General features: G+C 39.6%; 1 protein-coding gene across 1 annotated transcript in view; it reads left to right on the top strand.

The window, feature by feature from the left end:
• Nucleotides 1-20,262, top strand: part of LOC149225174 (30-kDa cleavage and polyadenylation specificity factor 30-like) — a 131,350-nt gene that overhangs the window by 51,278 nt on the left and 59,810 nt on the right. Inside the window, exon 2 of the mRNA XM_089376972.1 lies at nucleotides 2,831-3,235. Coding sequence (XP_089233098.1) covers nucleotides 2,831-3,235 — 405 coding nt within the window. The remainder of the gene's footprint in view (nucleotides 1-2,830; nucleotides 3,236-20,262) is intronic.

Raw genomic sequence — 20,262 nt, 5'->3', positions numbered from 1 at the left:
TGGTTTGTTGGAGGGCAACGTGAAAGTGGACCAAGTGTGAACGTAGATTGGGCATTTATGGTATGCTGGACTACAGCGTGATAGTGCCCAAGCTAGAGCTCGGTGTGCACCATCTTCATGGACCTAGATGGTTGCTAGAGTGGCAATTGTTAAGCTCAAGGGTTGAAGAACCAGACTCGCAGTTGAGCAACCCAAGACTTATGTGTGGAGAAGGAATTCTACAGCAGATGATTGGCAGTTTTCCTTGCTGTGATAGGTGGCAGTCCTCTGTGCCCTATGTTGGTCTTCATTGGAGTAGCGCAAGACCATAGTGGGCTGAAGTCCCTGAGTAGTTGAAGAGCAACAATGGGCATTTGAGAGTTGTTCACAAACGAAGTTGTGAACAACTCGACAAGAGTCTCGATGTGTTGTGCCCTTGATCGACTAAGGCACAACTAGTGAGCAAATTGGATAGCCAAGGTTCAGTGGCTAGATGGATTTGGAGCATTAATAGAGGCAGGTGCTGCAGATTGGGAGTCAAAGGATCGGGTAGGTACATGGTAGTAGGTACGACAGAGAGGAGTTGAGAGAGCATGCGACAACCAGATGGTCAGAGTATCTTGTTGAGGGTAGATTGGTTGTCGATGGATTGACACCAAAACCTAGTTTTATATTTTTGTACTAGTGGATGTATGAGGGCATTATCCCTGGTACGAGAGCCCTAGACTGTTGTATTATATGTTGATTAATATAACAAAGTTGGGTTGAAAATTTTAAAAAATTGTCCATATTTTGTGCACTTGTAGATTTACTGCTGTTTATATTCCTGCTCTGCAAAGTAGTTCTGTTGAGATTCTTGGTTTGGTAGCATTAGAGATTCTAAGATTCTATCTTAGACCCAAGATCGTGGAAAAGCAACATTGATCAGGATAATAAACATGAATGTGGGCAGTTTGGAGAAACATAAGGCAAAGGAAGCTTAAATTGGCTTAAGAAACGAAAAAATGAGAAGAGAAATTAAGGAATGATTAGGTTAAAATAAAATGAGCTATAAGAAACCCTAGGACAATATTAATGGTAACATAAAAGTAATATAATATATAAATATAGAATATATGATTGAAAGAAGAAAAATACTCTAATAAATCGGTTAATAGTAGAGACAATATAATTAAAAAAAATTAAGAAACAAAACAAAAGATAATGCCAAGGCTAAAATATTATTAATTACTTTATTAATATGTTAAATATAATATGTAAATACTGATCTTATTACTATTAATAAGATTGATATAGTAATTGTTATTATCATAATATAATTAGTAATGGCATAAGTAATAATAGTGCTATTAGAACTATTAGTAAACCTAAATCAATAATGTCGGCAACAAAAACAATATTATGTTATTATTTGTAATAATAACTCACATTATTAATATTTCTAATATTATGAATAAAATAAAATTAATGTTAGGATTATGACAGTAGAAAAAATAACATAAATAATATGAAAGGAAAGAAAACATCGAAAAGTAAAAACAGGGAAGGAAAAAAAATATGTCGTCCTACCAAAGGTCAGGCTGATCAAACTGAGACATGCTAGGCAGGAGACAAAGAGAAAGGGAAAGAGGAAATCAGGGGGAATACATCAAGAAGAGGGAGGAATACGGGTGGAAAAACAAGACAAAACCAAAAGGAAAGAAGGGAGGAAAGGATAACACTGAAGAAAGAAACAAAGAAAAGCAAAGGGGAAAAACAAGAGTGAGTGGTTTGAGGGGTGGGGGCAGGATGACTAACAAAAGCACCAGGAAGACAACAGCGAGGGAGAGGAGAGGAGATGACAAGACACAAGCCTGACAAAGGAGGGAGAAAAAAAGAAAAGAATCAAGTAAAGAAAGAAGTCATGATGAAGGACCCATGCCAAGCAGTTAATTCTTAAGAAGAAAGAAGTCACAATGAAGGACCCATGTCAAGCAGTTAGCTCTTAGGAAGAAAGAAGTCACAATCAAGGACCCATGCATGCTTATAGATAAATGTAGCTTTTGATTGGGCTAACAGTCAGTATGTTGAGTTTGCCCAAGATTGTTTCAGTTTCTCCAAGTTTAGCTGATTCTAGCAGAGTTAGCTGATTTTTGACCAGATCTTGACCGGCTTAACTGAGTTGGGCTGAGTTTTTCTAGTGATTCATTTTTATGGCGAATAAGGTTTACGTGGAAGTTCTATGAGCACTCAGAAAATGCTTGCACTAAGATTTCTGTAAATGCAGGCAATTGGAAGGGTATTCTGTAATTCTCGTTGTAACATCTCAGTGGAAGAACAATCGTGGTTATAGTTTTTTTACAAGGTATTTGTAAGTTTTACATGGGTGTGTGCTTGCGAAGTATGATTTTTCATGCATAAGATAAATTGTTTCTTTACCTATTTTAATTTATCTGCTTTAGATGCAGTGGCAGGTTTGTGTTGCCGGCATAGGATCATCAGCTCTTCTTTTGGAAATTGTATATCAAGTTCTTATCACGTTCTTATATAAACATAACCTTTTATCTTTCCCGTTTTTCTAGATCAACTGATGTTTGGTTCTTTGGTGAATCTAGGTGTTTTTATTTCCTGAGAACCAAATAGAACAAAGGCATGAGAAAGTTAATTTATTTGTTTATTTTACTTGAAGCACTCTTGTAGCTTTCTGGTAGTATTGTAAATTCAAAAGTTTCCGTATTTATGTTTTCCAATCTGCAGGCAGGTGCTTGAGATTTAGTTAACACAATTATGATGCAAGCATCATCTTCTATTATGCTAGAGTATTTTGGAATCTATGTGGTGATGGTTGAACATCTTTTTGCTGTTGTAACAGGTACAAACTTGGTTTCTGTCCAAATGGGCCTGATTGTCGATACAGGCATCAAAAGATGCCTGGTCCACCTCCACCTGTTGAAGAGGTTTTCCAAAAGACTCAACAGTTGGCTGCTGCCATGAATGATGCTTACCCAAACAAATATCCCCAGCACAAGCATAACAATTACCATCAATCAGATAGGACCTACTCTCAGCAGCCATTGGCAAGTGCTTCTCAGCGATTGCCTGGAAGTTCACCTGTACGTGGGGACCCAAAGAATCAGCAGAAACAACGGATACATCGTTTGCCCCAACATCAGGCCAATCAGAGTCAAGGCCAATCGTTAAACCCCATGGAAAATGGATTATTGAGTCAACCTAACACAGTCTCTGCTGCAATGCCGCTTCCACAAGGACATTCTAGGTTCGTTGACATGACTCAGTGCATGGCTGTTCTTCTGTGGGGACTGTTGTAATATCATTTTTATGTTAACTTGTATAAAAACATGTTACTTCGATGCCTATCTACCTAGTTATTAGTCTTTCCTCCAGTTATGTTGGGGGCATGACAGTAGACATGATTGTCACACTTGTACCTGGATTGGTATATTTATTTTGAGATTTGAATATTCAATTGTACCAAAGTTCAAAATTATGATTTCATATGGAACTTCTTGGTCTTTTACACCAATCAATAATAAATTCTATATCCACTGTTTTGCTCTAAATGCATTGCCTGTGTAATTATAGAGAAGATATTGGGTGAGAACTTCAGATATATAATTTATTCAATCTATTTAGTTGCATTTAACAGTGCGAGACTTTATGGGTGCTTATGCTAGACTATGGATGTTCTAACTTGGCCATTGCAGGGTTCAGCAATTGTAAGCTATATTTTATCCTTGGTTGAGTTCTCTGTTCTGTTTTTGCATATATTTGATTTATAAATCTAAATACAATGACAATGCATGCACATAATCGAGGGGATATTACTTCAGGTTTTTCTATAAGCTGTTAGAAATTTCGTTGTTTGCTGTGTTACACAATTTCTTGAATTTTAAATTTCAGTAAGACGGTGGACACTGTTTTTGCCATTTGGTGGAATTGACAATCTAAGTTTCCATTTGGTGGAATTGACAATCTATGTTTTCAGTGTACAACAAAGGAGTGCATACTTTCCTGAGCTGTTGGAAACAGCTGCTACAAAGTAAAAGGGTGTTGTGAAAAATATGCTTGCTACAAATCTTTATCAGCTCTCCCAGCGGATATATTCCAGAGGGTATTTACATAATCATCTTTAGAGAACTGACTATAAATTAAAAAATTTATGTCAGGATTAGCATTTGGGGTTTATTTCAGTGTTGCAATAGTTTTTTTTTTTTTAATATAAAGCTTGGTATGAATTGTAGCTTTATTCGATGGGATATGGATCTGCATGGTAGCTGGGCAGTAATCCTGTTAAAACGTGTAGATTAGACCATATCTTACTTATTCAGCATTGAATTCCCTCCTACAATTTCCCATATTCCTTAAAGCAATTACTTTCTCATAATTTTCTTGTTTTGTTATAAAGTTGACTATGCTGATTCAATGTACAATGATTATTTAACAGAAGTGGCAATGTTCAATGCCAATTTTCAAAGTGATGGATCATTCACTGAACGAAGACGTTGCAGTTTAAGAAATGAAGAATGATTGTTTTTTTTTTTTTAATCTGTATTAATTTAATAATATGTATACAGAATATTTTACAGAAAACAGGTGGATGTAGTGACCACTACCAAAGAGTCATAGAGGTGCATAAATAATTGTCCTCTTGAAACTCATAAAAACTAAATATCATTAAGGGGCCTTAATGATTAAATAGATAAAATTCCCATCGAGATCTAGATATAACAACAAAAGTATTTGGCACAGGGCCAAATGAAAGAGGTCCATATCAGAAATTGAAGTTATCTTCAAAGGGTATGCCAATGATGATCCTTGATAATATTATAAAGGCTTAATGGTACACCATTGATAATCCAATGATGATCATAATGTTGTTATGACCCTCCTTGATAATATTATAAAGGCTTAATGGTACACCATTGATAATCGTAATGTTGCTAGGTTCCTCCCTGGTAATGTTATGAAAGCCTAAGGGTACACCAATGATGATCATAATGTTGTTATGGCCCTCCTTGGTAATGTTATAAAGGCTAGAGCGTCAATTAAAGTTAAGGTTAGTAGACTTATGATAGCTAATCGATGTAATGCGGTGTAGTCAGTAATAAAGGCCCACCATGTTAATTATTGATTAACGTAATATGGTGTAATCACTAATAAAGGCCCACTATGTTAGTCCTTAAATAAGGCCCACCAGTGGTGGATTAAGTTTAGAGTAGGTTGAAATAAAGATGGAGTCCTCATGAGATATGGACTATTTATCTGATATTGTATGACATTTGTATTGCGGATTGCACCCTTAAAGTGGTTCAGAGAGTTCCCCCTCTCTATAATGTTGGAAATATGGTAGCCATGGTCGGTATTTTCATCATGTGGAAAAAAGTAAATTTTGAATTTAAATTTTTGCCTCCAAATAATTCAAGTTGGCCTCCTATTATTTTATGTCAGCTGGGCCCCTAAGAGGCACCCATTCGCCCACCCCTTTGAAGTCTATATAAAGGAGAGCCTTCCTTGTCATTTGGGACATCAAATTATGTCTTGGTTATCTCTGATCCAACGAAGTTGGGAACAAAAGGAGGCCGAAAATCTGAAGGAGTGCTTGGCAATTGACTTGGCACTTGATCTTGTTCTTGGTTTTCTGGTTTGGCTATTATCTTGATGTTGTTATTTCCGATGTATTGATGAACTCTGAACTCTCTCTCCCATAAGGAAAGATTTCTGGGTTTTTCCCTTGGCCTCAGGCCTAAATCTCTTGTCTTATTGCCTCATGATTATCTTTACTGCTTTTTCATGTTCAATGATTGAAATTTTCTTCTGTATAACTGCTTAATGATATTAAATGTTATTGATGCTAACTAATCATTGGAAGTAGTTAGCTGTTGAATGAAATTATTTTTCTAGTTTCTGTGAGACCTAGAAAACTCAACATGGTATCAGAGCAAGGTTGAAGAGTAGTTTGACGAATTGGTAAAAATCTGGTCGAGTTTATGGCAAGTTCTGGACATATGAATCAAGCAAGGAAGGTCGAATTTGTAACTACTCTTGAAAACTATAGGTCCAAACCTATAATGGAAATTGTGATAGAGCACCTAATATCATCTAAGGTATGTAACACTATTTACTATTCAAGTGAGCCCCTCTGTGGCATGGTATGCAAGCTTCCCTGAGGTGCATTATCTCTGTGTGTCAACTGAATTTCTCGAGGGACTACTTCCCTATGGATATGCGAGCTATTAAGGCACCCTTCTAGATCACTTGAAGTCCACCTCTCGTTCTCTTTGGCATAAAATTCAAGCCTTGTGATGAATTTCCTTTTTAACGTTGAAGTGAAAAACAAAGTAATGAAAGGAGGGACGAAACCCTTGTTGAAGCCTGGATTCAAGGCCCAGTTACCTTGCGGATTGATGGAAATGTGCGAACTCAGTGACATCCTTTTTGCCCACATGGCATCTAGTTACTTCGAAAAATAGGACAACTTGTTAGGTCCCTATAATACTAGTGTAGTCCCCTTATTGTTAGTGTAGCCTCCTTATTGTTATTGTTGTTCCCATAGAAGCCCACTATTGTTATTGTTGTGCCCCATAGAAGCCCACTATTGTTATTGTTGTGCCCTTACATTATTATAGTTATATAGGCTCATATTATACTGTGACCCTTTAGACTCCTATATATACAAAGGAGGTCTTGTCATTTGTATCATCTAAGAATTGTTCATTTATGTAATGTAAAGGAGGTTTCCCCCTCAAAGAGGATAATTTTTAAGATGTTGATCTATCTTTTCTTCTACTTTGTGAGCTGGTTGCATAACATTTGTTATCAGAGCTTTGGATTTTAGGGTTTCACTGCTTCAAACATGTCATTTTGGGATTTTCGCTATAACTTTATTTCTACAAAGATTTAGAAGCGGAAATTTCGACCACGTGGAGCCGAAATTGTGGTGAACGCTATGTAAAAATTTCAAAGATTGGTTTGCTATATTTTCAGAGATATGATTTGAGGAAGTTAGGGTTTTTGCAGGCTCTAGAATTCAATATCAAACATTTGACGTAGGGAAAATCGTCATAACTTTCTCTTCGAGCATCAAATTTGAATTTCGTAAGAAGTGATTGAAAGTACACAACTCCAGTTTCTTGTGTATCGTTTTCAAGGCCGAAGGTTGAAATAGTAACACATGGAACTCCGTACAAGTTCGTTCTACTAAACCGGTCTATAATTAGGTCATCATGGGAGATCAGACATAACTTTTTCATGGAGAATCCAATCTCGGCATGACTTGTGGGGTTGGAAAGAAGACTTAGAGGGATACCACAAGACGAAATTTCAGACCTTGGAGATCTGAAATAATAGAGATACAACAGATTCAATATCGAGCTTCTAAAAGGCAAGAAAAATGCGTGTATTTTTAAATTTTTTTACATAACTCTTGTTTGAAAAATCAGTTTGAAGTGATTCCAAGGGCATATTGAAGCATAGGTATCAGTATTGGGTTCTAAAATGCCTCCAAAACAAAAGAATTCTACACCCATTAAGCCCTCAGAAAGCTCTACTATGATGCATGAAGAGGAAGAATTGCAACATGATATATCAAAATTACGGAACCAAGTGCAACAAATTTCTCTCTCACAAGGAACAACCAAAGATGAACTAAAAGGGGACATGGCTGTCTTAAAAGGGGACATGTATGGATTAAAAGCAGGAATAAAAGGTGACATAGATGGTATAAAAGGCAACATGGAGGTTTTTAAAGTAAACATGGATGCGATGAATGTCAAGTTGGAAGGGTTGACAAAGTTGTTGCAAGAAAGGCTTCCCGGTGGTGACAGGGTAATCCATGAAAATCATGATGAGGTAAAAAGGAATATGACATATAATTTTAGAGACTCTAATGTGGGGTTTATGAACCACCACATTCCAAATATAGATATGAGGAAGTTTGCTGGTAAGGATCCAGTGACATGGATACTACAGATGGAGCAATATTTTGATCTACAGGGTGTGCAAGCCTCACAAAAGGTACGTTTTGCATCTTTATATGTTAAGTTATGGTATGTTCTATGCTTATAACAATTTACTTCTTTTTCTTATTATATTCCACAAATTAGCAATCACATGTACATAAAGTAAACTGTAGATAGAACATTAAACGATCGACAGAAAATAAGCCAGGACAAGAGACACAAGATGTGGCGGCTAGCTAGGGACAAACCCCACAATGTGTGGGGAAACCCTTTGATCAAATCTTTTATCTTCAATAATTCAACAGAGAGAAATAATACAATAAATCTGATTTGTATCAGCAGTAGCAAACCTTAGATCAGCAACATCAACATTAGCGGCTTCATCATCAAACTAGGGCAGACGATATCTCACAAACCAACCGTCGGATCGGCTTGATTCCACCACCAAAAGTTGCGACTTCCAGAGGAGGTTCAAATGAACCTACAACGTAGTTCAGATGAGGAGATTTTCTGGTCCACACAGGTCAAACTTCACTTTTGCAATTGCAGCTTTAGTTTTAGCAGCTTCCTTCAAACTAGGGCAGTTGATAATTTGCAAACCGTCCGTCGGATTGACTTGATTCCACCACCAAAAGTTGCAGCTTTCAGAGGAGGTTCAGATGAACCTACAAAGCAGTTCAGATGAGGAGATCTTCTAATCCACGCAGGTCAAACTTTGCTTCTGCAGTTGCAGCTTCAGTTTCAGCAGCTTCCGGCTTCACATGTGTGAGGGAGAGACCCTTTTCTGCGCAGTAGAGAAGAGACTCTTTTCTGCGCAGTAGAGAGAGAGAGAGAGAGAGAGAGAGAGATGTGATGAGATCAGTGAGTCCAAATGAGGAAAAGTCCTCCCATATTTATACACAACGTTGGTGTTTGAATAGATGCGACTGTTGGGCTTCTGAGCCTACATGAGTTGTAGGTCGGCTTGATAATAATTCCATAATCAAAATAAATTCATATCTCCATGAATACTTATTGGAATCGGATGATCTTTATATCAATCCTACACCTCTCGACGAGAGGAATCTAATGAACATATTATCAGCCACGAATAAGATGACCCACATGAAGTTTTGCCCTAGTTGCCAATTTTAACACTCCCTCTCAACTAGGGAGAACTTCATCTGCAATCTGTCTGTCGGTCGTTAGTTTTCATCCATCAAATGCACTACCCTGTACAACCTGATCCTTGCCTTGCTCTGCTCTATTCTGCCTGTTCTGCTTTGTCTTGTTTTGCCCTGTACTGATCTGTACAACTCTGCTCTGTTATGCGCTGCTCTGCTTTGTTATGTTCTGCTCTGCTTTTGTCCGAATTATGAAGAAGAAGAAATGATCAAGGATGTATCATACTGACTCAAATTCAGTCTCAAAGAATGTACCACTGGTCCCAGACCAGTCTCAACCAACCCGAATTCAGCGTCATAGTGAGTACAACTCCACTAGTCCCAGACCAGTATCATCCTCCACTAACTCAAAGTCAGTCTTAGAGTGCGTACCACTGGTCTTAGACTAGTCTCAACCAACCCGAAGTCAGCTTCATAGTAAGTACCATTCCTACCATTGGTCCCAGACCAGTATTGTAGTCTCAGAGAGTGTACCACTAGTCCCAGACCAGTCTCAACCGACCCGAAATCGGCGTCATAGTATGTACCACTCTCACTGGTCCCAGACTAGTACTGCACTTGCCACTGACACGAAGTCAGTCTCAGAGTATGTACCACTGGTCCCAGACCAGTCTCAACCGACCCGAAGTCAGTGTCATAGTATGGTACAACTCCTACCACTGTTCCCAGACCAATATCATTGATCCCAGATCAATCGAGGTCATCCTAGCGTAGGGAGTACCAGTAGATACAATGATGCGTCCATCGGTACTACTATGGTCCCTAACTTCATTTCCCTACTCATTGATCACATGAGAGGTACTTCCCATGAGTCTCAGACTGCATGGGTAGGATGCCTTGACAGGAGAACTAATCAATCGTGTCCTCACAGGAGAACACATCAATCCTGCTACAATCGCCATGGAGAACACATCAATCCAGGTCGCCATGGAGAACACATCAATCCAGGCCTCACAGGAGAACACATCAATCCTGCTACAATCGCCGTGGAGAACACGTCAATCCAGGCCTCACAGGAGAACACATCAATCTTGCTACAATCGCCATGGAGAACACATCAATCTAGGCCTCATAGGAGAACACATCAATCCTGCTACAATCGCCATGGAGAACACATCAATCCAGGCCTCACAGGAGAACACATCAATCTTGCTACAATGTCGCCACGGGGTGTACATGTATACCACCAGGGGATAGTGAATCATCCTGTGGTCATATGCTGCTCCAAGAAGTACCCTGCACCCCCCTGGAGCTCCCAGAGCTCAATGCATCATACATGACCCTCATCGGAGGGTCTTTGAACAACTCCAAGTTGTTCTCAGAAAGTCAGAAATTTTACTTTCCCGGGGGGTTTTGTCAGAATGTTGGCGACCTGTTCATTTGTACCGATATGTTGGAGCCTTATAGCTCCCCGCTGCACCATATATTGAATATAGTGGTATCTGATATCGATATGCTTGGAGCGATCATGAAATACAAGATTCTCTGACAAACGAATCCCACTCTGGTTGTCACAAAGGATCATGGTGGTATTCAATGTAAATCCAAACAGCTCACTGAAGAGCTTTCGCAACCAAACTGCCTCACAGGAGGCCATGCTAGCAGCAATATACTCTGCTTTGGCGGTGCTCAAGGCCACCGACTTATGCTTCCTGCTCATCCAGGATATCGAAGCAGATCCCAAGGAGAAACAACACTCGAAAGTGCTCTTACGGTCCTCCACATTACCTGCCCAATCAGCATCTGTGTATCCAAATAGTCTCATTTCTCTGGCAGCGTATCTTAACCCATAAGAGATAGTGCCACGAAGATATCTCAACATATTCTTGGCACCAATCCAATGTATGTGGTGGGGTTCAACCATATGTTGAATCGTGTTGACTGCGAGGCATATATCTGGACGGGAGTTCACTAAGAACATTAATGCTCCGACGAGTTGTCGATACTTGGTAGCATTTTGTAAAACAGGTCCAACAACACTACTGCTTAACTTTTTGAAGTCAAGCTCTATCGTTACAAGCTTGTAGTCCACCATACTGAATTTTTCCAATATCTTCACCACATATTTTCCTTGAGATAGGAAAGTTTCCCCTGGCTTTTGCCACATTTCAAGTCCTAGGAAATAATGCATCAGTCCTAGGTCATTCATTTCAAATTCGGAAGCCAACTCCCTCTTACATTTGAGAATGAGAGGGTTTGCACTTGTTAGAAAGAGGTCATCCACATACAACACCAGTATGAGAGGAATATCATCTTCAACCTTAAAGTAAAGGTTAGGATCAGCTTCACTCTTAGTGAATCCCAACTTCATCAAGTAGCTGCCGATCCTCTCATACCATGCTCGGGGTGCTTGCTTCAGCCCATAGAGAGCCTTCTTCAACCTGCATACATGAGATTTTTGATCATAAATCTCAAATCCTTAGGGTTGCTCTACGTAGACCTCTTCTTTGATCGAGCCGTGCAAGAACATGGTCTTGACATCCATCTGATGTAGGTTCCATCCTTGTGAAGCGGCAAGGGCTATGATCGAGCGAATGGTCGTATATCTGGCAACAGGTGCAAATATCTCATCATAGTCTATACCTTCCTTCTGGGAGAAACCACGAGCAACAAAATGAGCCTTATACTTTTTCGTACTTCCATTTGCTGCATGCTTTATCTTGTAAAGCCATTTGGAAGTAACAACTGTCTTGTCCTGGCATTTGGGAACTACTTCCCAAACATCATTCTTCATAATAGACTCATATTCTTCGGTCATAGCATCCTTCCATACTTGATGCTTGACGACATCTGAGAATGATGAAGGTTCATTTTGTATGATCGTGCTCATGATGGTCAGGTATCCCTGATACCTATTAGGTTCTTACTTTCACGAAAGGTTCCTCGGGGTGCAGCATGTCCTTCAGCATCATCAAGTAGCCCCCTAAGCCATGAAGGCCTCTTCTTAGAAGAGGAAGGCTCATGTGGAGGAGGATCAATCAAATCCATGGGTTCTTCTACATGAGGCATTGATTCATCATCCTTTTCTTTCGGTTCCCTAGTGTCGGCTTCTTGAGAGCTCCTCAAAGTCGGAAGATTGTCCACCTTGCTGAGAACCATATCTTCGTCAAAGGTGACATCATGACTAATCACGACTTCCCTTTGACCGACTACATAGATTCTATAGCCTTTAGTATTTTCACCATAGCCCACGAAAATTCCCTTCTTTCCAGATGCACCCAATTTATTTCTTTTCTCTTTCGACACATGAAAATATACAGGGCTTCCAAAAATTAAAATGAGAAACATCAGGTTTCTTACCGTTGAACTTTTCTTCAGGAGTCTTGGAACCCAATGCTTGATGAGGGCATCGAGTTTGTACATATACGACAGTGTTTGCAGCTTCAACCCATAGAAACTTCGAAAGTCTTTGATCATGTAGCATGGCCCGGACAGCTTTCATAATCGTGCAGTTCTTCCTTTCCACCACACCATTTTGTTTAGGAGTATATGGTGTAGTAGTTTCCCTCTTGATGCTAGCCTCTTTACAAAAATCATGGAACTCATTAGATTCATATTCAGTCCCATTATCAGTTCTTAAGATCTTGATCTTCTTTTCGGTTTGATTCTCGATCAGGGCTTTGAAGTGTCGAAACCAAGAGAACACTTCATCCTTCTTTTTCAAGAAGTATATCCAGGCCTTTCGAGAATAGTCATCTGTAAAAGTAAGATAATATGAATGTCCTCCCAAGGAGTTCACAGGCATCATACCAGATATGTCTGAGTGAACTAGTTGTAATATATCGGAGGTCTTGCTTTGACTTGAGGGGAATGGTCCCCTTTTGAGCTTTCCTTCGGCACATCCCGGACATACACCTTCTTTCTCTACTTGGAATTCAGGCATCCCTGTTACCATCTGTCTTACATCGGGTAGAGCTTTATAATGAAGGGGGGCAAACCTCTGATGCCAATGTTCAGACTGAAGAGATGTGTCATAAGACATGATACCTAGCGGACTTCCATCGACCTAATATAAAGAATCAACACGAAACCCAAGAGTAAAGGCATCTTTAACATTATTTTTCCATATACGTACCTTGGCATCGCTGAAGGTTACCTTGTAGCCTTTGTCTTCCATTGCCGAGATGGACACCAGGCTTTTCTGAGGTCAGGTGCATTTAATACATCCTGGAATTTCTAGCCTTCTTGAATGGTTGTCCTCTTCCTTGATTCCCAGCTCTCCTCTTACCTTTGCTATTGAATTTGTCATTCCTTTGATTGCCATCAAAAGGATTTTGATCATCGTCTCGGTGTGAGTCCTTTCTATCAGGGCACTCCCTTGCATAGTGACCTGCTTTATTGCAAATGTAACATCGACCTTTTCTTCCACCCTTAGGTCTAGCCTTTCTTTTCGATTTAGACCCAGAATTATTTCTTTTCTTAGCATGAGAAGAAAAAGCAGCAGGAGGACCTTTAGGCAAGGGCATTTCTTGCTCTTCTACCCTTATTTCTTCTTGAATGCATCTAGCCATTAATTCCTCGAAACCAAGAATTACGTTACTGTTCAGAAGAGTAGTCCTGAACACGTACCATTCAGATGGTAATCCTCCAAGAGTTGTGAGTGCCATTTCCCTGTCAGTAATAGTCTCCCCAATAGATAGGAGATCGTTCTTGATCTCGGTGATTCTTAAGAAGTATGCTTGCATACTCTCATCTTTACCCTTCTTGATTTCCCTCAGCTTATTTCTAAGAAACAAAACTTGATTTGCATCATTAACTTTAAATAAACTTACTAGTCTATCATAGATTTCCTTGGAGGTGTCCAGTTCAGAGATGTAGGCCACCAAGTGCTTGTCGATAGAGTCCCGGATGATCTTCTTCGCTTTAACTTCTCCGTTCTTCCATTTGTTCCTGGCAGCAGGAGGTGCATTTGATGGAGGCTCAATAATATTGCCTCTCACATGATCCAACACTCCTTGATCCTCAAGGGTTAGATCGATAGACATCTTCCATCCGTGATAGTCAGCAACAATCTTAATACCGGTTCCGTTGACATTCGGTTCACTCTGGTAAAAATCTTAGCATTCCTCATGCACCAAATCCTCAATAGAATGTAGAACGAAAGTGCTTTGAAATCCTTGTTTTCTGTAAACTATTGAAACAGATAGGCACCAATAGAGGATTGATTCCATGCTGAATTAAGATGAAGAATGCGAAGGACCTCATTCCAGACAATGTTGATTTAGGGTAGCATCGGATATGCTCTAGCCACAAAAATTGTTGGAGAGGCTAAAGCACATGAGATCTCCAATACCCAGAAATGGTTTGGGCAGATTCTAAATAGTTTGTGAGATATTAAAATAATTAATATTTTTAATGGAGTCCCTAAGTCTAAACCAAGGTTGCACGAAATGGGGAAATAGGTACGAGTTTCCGAAACTGGAAGCGATACGAAACGCGACCTCCCCAAATTTTGGAAACCGGGAAACGCGAATATATATATATATAGTAGGACGTTTAAGAAATATGTGCAATCATAAAGCATATATGATACATTCTAATTTATTACATTATGATAAAATTGCCAATTGTCAATGCATAAACTATAAGTCTCTAAATTTACATCACATTTACTCATGAATGATCCATAATGAAAATAGAAATATCCAAAATTAGCCACGAGAAATTTCTAATTTCTTGTCTCGTGCTTGATTGGGAGTCTCCTACATAGTCGAACGACCTTAGTGCTCTTGATTAAATGCAAGTTTCATACCCTAGTACCCTACATGCTCTTGATTATTTGGAGTCTCCCCTACATAGAGGGCTTGGTTCTCTTGATTAAATACAAGTTCCATACCCTAGTACATGATAAAATCCAATGGAAACATTGCAATCCCCCTAATCCTGAAATCTTGAAAAATAGATAAGTCTGCTGGATTTTGAGGGAGATCTAAAATTATACTTTCTCCATATGAAATCCAATGAGGGTGAAACCACTCTCAAACATCCTGAGTCATTTCATGGTAATGTTAAAAATTTAAGTAAAATGATGATTTACTTTAAGAATTTAACATTACCATGAACTGCATATGCCTGAAACTTCCTGATGAACTGCATATCAACACTAGGGCAAAAGTTCACTTTTATAACTTTAGACAGGCATCTAGAGGCAACTAGAAGTCACTAGGATAACCTAGAAATAAATTAGAAAACAAATTAAAAAAAAAACACAAGTAAAAAGCTAAAACGTGAGTCGTACGGCTGTGAAACGAGTTTCCGGCCGTACTGGCCACGTTTCAATTTCGTGCAATGTGGCAGTATGGCCTGATACGCGTTTCATGGCGGTACCACACGCGTTTCAGCGTTTCGTATTCGCTTCTGTATGGAAACGACCTCATGCCCTACGTTTCTTGCAACTTAGGTCTAAACTTAGGGAAAATAAAATATTAATGTGAATTAATATAAAAATGTGTTAGAAGGGTCCAAAAGTCATGTGGATCAAGCCAGAGTTAATCTTAGATGTTGATTAGGGACTTAATCTTGGCTGTTGAATACACCGAGTTGATCAAGATTTCGATTTTTTGGGGTAGGGTTTGTTGAGGAAATCGAAAGAGTGATCAGAGTTGCAGCCGAGGGGTAGTCAATATAGAAGCAAAGAGTTAGAGCTAGCACCAGGAAGATCAACACAGAAGTCGGGAGAGAGGGACACAAAGCCAGCCAAAGGTTCATGCAGAGCCAGCCAGGGTTCACACAGAGGCAACCAGGAGTTGCGTAGTGCCTCAGAGAGCCAACGTGGGCGACGCAGAGCACTAAGGGCTGACGTAGTGCCTCAAGAGGCTGACGCAGGGCGAGCTAGGGTGACGCTGGGCCAGAAAGGGCTGACGCAGTCCCTAGAGGTTGATGCTGGGGTTTTCGTCCGGTAGATTAGAGCTGAGAGCTGTCAGAGTGTTTACCCAGGGTTTCAGCCGGAATATCTGCTTCAGAGTAGAGAGGTACTATTGCCAAGATTATTCTCTGTTGGGTGAGCCGGTTTTGGCACCCAGATTGTATTCAAAAACTGCATAATAATAAAACCCTCAGATAGCTACACCGATTTTCCTGCATTGGGTTTTTCCGAGGACATTGGTCCAAAAACAACGGTGTCACTTGTGTGCTTGTTTTGTTTCCTTCAGTTGATGATCTGTAATGTGTTGAGCATGTACTTGCATTTATTTTCAGTATTTACATGGTAAATAACTTGTTAATTAATCAGAACAAGTTGGCAGAAATAAATCAGAAAAGCACATGAAGGGTTTCTAATAGTTAGGCTTATAAATTCCAACAGACAACAACATCAGGTGGGCACGAAAGAAAAAGATGCGAGACATCTTTTAAGGAAGTGTGACATGGAGCGCAACTACCAGGCCCTTGGAAGGCTCTTTTGATCAGATTGGCCCGCGTGAGTATTTTATCATGGACTACTAACGAACATAAACATTAAATCTTTTGATGAATATCCCAAATTCACGATTTCTGAAACCATCTTAGACCAGAGTCCATCATCTTGCACTTAGACAGGAATTGGTAAATCCCTTTTACCTCAATCTGATCCTTAAACATGCTTCCATTCCATAACAACTTAACGACACCAGATGAAAGTGTGACACCCGCCATCTTCAGGTGTAAAATGTATACATCCCATTCTTCAACAAAATCACCAGAGAAACCCATATCTAATGCCGATTTCCAAGTTGAATGTTGTATGCTTGGTCCTCTGTCAACAAAGATATCTTTCAGCTTATAGAAACCATTGCTGTGAAGGCTTTCTAGAATAGGAAGAGAGCGTATGTGGACCACGCATCTCTTTAATCGCTGCCATGCCAATTTCCACCATCGACCCAGAGCCAATTTCCCATATGATATTACAAAACAATTAGTGTTTGGTTTTCATAAGGCTTCTCCAAGATATGGATGCCACATTGTGCTCCAAGCCCCCCTCCTTGATCCAATTGGCCAAAGCTGACTCCTTAAGTACTTACCTTTTATGATTTGGTTCCATATCCCCTCCATTAATAGCCCTTCATAAACTTTTCAACAAGGTTGCCAGATTGAATGTTTCCAAATTTTTGATACCCCATCTGCCTTGATTCACTTGTCTAGTCAAAGACTCTAGATTTACAAGGCGAATTTTCCTATGATTTCTAGAGCCTACCCATAAGAAACACACAAAGATAGACTTAATTTTATTGACGACAAAGGATGGAAGTTTAAAAATGTGCATCCAGTAAATGGCAATATTTTGCAGCGCCACCTTAATGATATGAGACGTCCACCCAAGGACAACCACTTGAAAGACCACAAACTCACTTACTCCTCAAATTTCATCAGTAGCTAGTCCCAGTCACATACCTCATAGCAATTTGGCATAATGTAGAAGCCAAGGTATTTAAAGCCCATATCTAATGGAAGAGATCTAACCCCAAACATGTTGACAATATCTTTCATCGAAACAGACTCATGATTAGTCTCTATAAGAATAAATTTCCTCTTGTTCGTGAGAAGGCCCAATGCATCACCAAAATCATTTAAAATCTGATAGAATTCCCTCCATTCCTTAGCAGTCCCTTTCCCGGCCAAAAGAATGTCATCGACAAACATCAAGTGTGATAGAGGGATTTGCCTTGTTATCCTATGTCTTGAAATAATCCCCTTGGACCTAGCTGCTTCAATGCTCCTGCACAACCCATCAATCACTATCAAGAAGAGAAGTGGAGACATGGCGCAACCTTGTCTAAAGCCTTTAGATGCCCGAAAGAACTCTAATGGAAAATCGTTAATAATAACCGCTAACTATGCAGATATGACACAAGCCATGATCAGATCGACTGTTTGGATCCCCAAACCAATCTTAAGGAGAATTAATCTCATAAATTCCTAGTCAATGCAATCGTAGGCTTTAATGAGTTCTATCTTCAATAAACAAGCGTTGAGATGCTTAGTCTTTATGGAATGAGCACACTCTTGTGCTATTGCAACAACATCATGGATCTGTCTTTGATCCAGAAAACCAAATTGTTTGGATGTGATGTGCTTAGATAGCACATGCAAATCCGATTAGCAATTAATTTTGATATAATTTTATATACATGTTACAAAGGGATATTGGGCGATAATAAATGAATGTAGAAGAATTATCAATTTTTGAAATAAGCGTGATAAAAGAGGAATTTACCGAATAAGAGATCAAGCATAAGCACCAAGATTCTTCCACAATGACAACCAGGTCCTCTATCACGATTTCCTGAAAGAAAAGAAAGAGTTTCATGGGCCAACCATATTGTCCTTGCCTCTTATCCTTAGCCAATTCTGTAATAACTCCCATTAAATATTCCTTGGAAACATGACTCTCCAACATAGCTTTGGCCTCCTCATTAATCATATTCGAGAAAAGATTAACAAATCCCATCTGATTAACCACATTGACTCCTTCCCTTGCTGTACAGGTGTTTCTGAAAAAATGAACCGCTTCCTTTTCCATGTCCGCTTGACTGGAATAGAAATTCCCTGGTTCATCTTTAATATTCCACATGGCATTTTTCTGCCTCCCAAAAGACACTTGATTATGAAAAAACCGCATGTTTATGTCTCCCTCTGCCACCCACATCACCCAACTCTTGATGTGCCACTCCTTGAATCGCTGATATCTTATTTTTGCTCTTTTCCAGTGCAATTAGGCATTCTTTGGCAGTGTCCATAAGTAGCCAGGGGTCTTTGGATTAGATAGTCTCTCACTCTCCTTCTTGATATCAATAAGCTCCCTAAACATCTCCTTTTTTTTGTTATCATACACCCGTTTCCTGACTATTGACTTTAAGTTGAGAGCTTGAGACAAAAAACATCCAATCCAGAAGTACCAATCTCGGATGATGGCGATATCCATGTCTTGCGAATCAAGTCTACCAACTCTCGTTCCTTAAGCTAGATAGGATTAAATTTAAAGGAAAAAGATCTTCTATAAGAGTCTCTAGACCATTCCAAGAATATCAGGAAATGTTCTGAGATCATAGATGGAAGGATCTAGGATTTGAGGTTATCCAGACCACTCATTAGACTCGACTGAATGATAAACCTGTCCAACCTTTTGGATATCCTCGCTATACCTATTCTGCCATTATTACAAGTCGACCCTCCCTTAGTTGGTCTGATGTCCACCGAGGATTTTTGAGCGAGAAGATCTTTAATGTATGACCCCAGAGGGTCCCTCTTTGCATTCGTGTCCCAAATCTCATCCTTGTCCAGCTTGAAGTTTAAGTCACCGATTATGACAAGAAAGCTAAGGTCCAAAAAACCATTTGCTTCACATCTTTCTTAGAAAAATCTCCTATTTGAATAAGGGGCATATAAATTAAGGATCTGAATCCTCTTCACTGCTCCTCTTCAATAGCCAGACAAGATAATCTCAGACTCAAAATGATATGCGGGAAGCTTTAATATAGCCGACTTCCACATTAGAGGACTTGAATCCAAAAGAGACTCTTGAAAAGTAGACTGAAGATCTACTGGCACCATAGGAACATTGGAAAGTTTTTTGATCTTCACCCTTCTTTTCTTCCTCGTAATCACAAACTTCCTTGATTCTAGGCTCACACATACCTCATTATTTGCAAAGAAATATGTTTTGATTGTCAATGGCTCCAATCCAATCGCTACATCTCTAACCATATACTTTAATCCCAAATCATCTAAAGGTAGGTCCAACCTCATAACCGAGGGAGCCCCAAATTTAATGGGAGAGTCAAAATATTCATCTCTGCTGACGAGGCCCTTAGCCGACTGAATCCGAACATGACCATCACTAGGCAAGGGTACCCCATTGTGATGTTGACTGTCGACCCCCGAACAATGCACGAAATCTGAAATCCTGAGGCCACTTCCACCCTCCATACCAAAGGGAAAGTTGGGATTCATATGTCAGTCTTTTGAGTGCCCTAACCCCTCGGGCATTATCTATTAACCATCATTATTGGGATGATAACCTCTCCTGAAGGAGGAAAATCAGGGGCAATTGTTGTTGAGTCAGAAGATAACATGTTATCTGGATCTCTGGGACACTCTATTCCTTGCCCAACTACCCTACGACCTTGATCAAGCCCTTAAAGATTTCTCCACCAACAACCTGCCTTAAACTGGTCTGGACAATCAGC

The sequence above is a fragment of the Pinus tabuliformis genome, chromosome J (genome assembly GCF_031772625.1).
Source record: "Pinus tabuliformis cultivar Carrire ecotype Pingquan chromosome J, CPIR1, whole genome shotgun sequence".
NCBI lineage: Eukaryota > Viridiplantae > Streptophyta > Pinopsida > Pinales > Pinaceae > Pinus > Pinus tabuliformis.
This window is presented reverse-complemented; position numbering and strand designations above follow the sequence as displayed.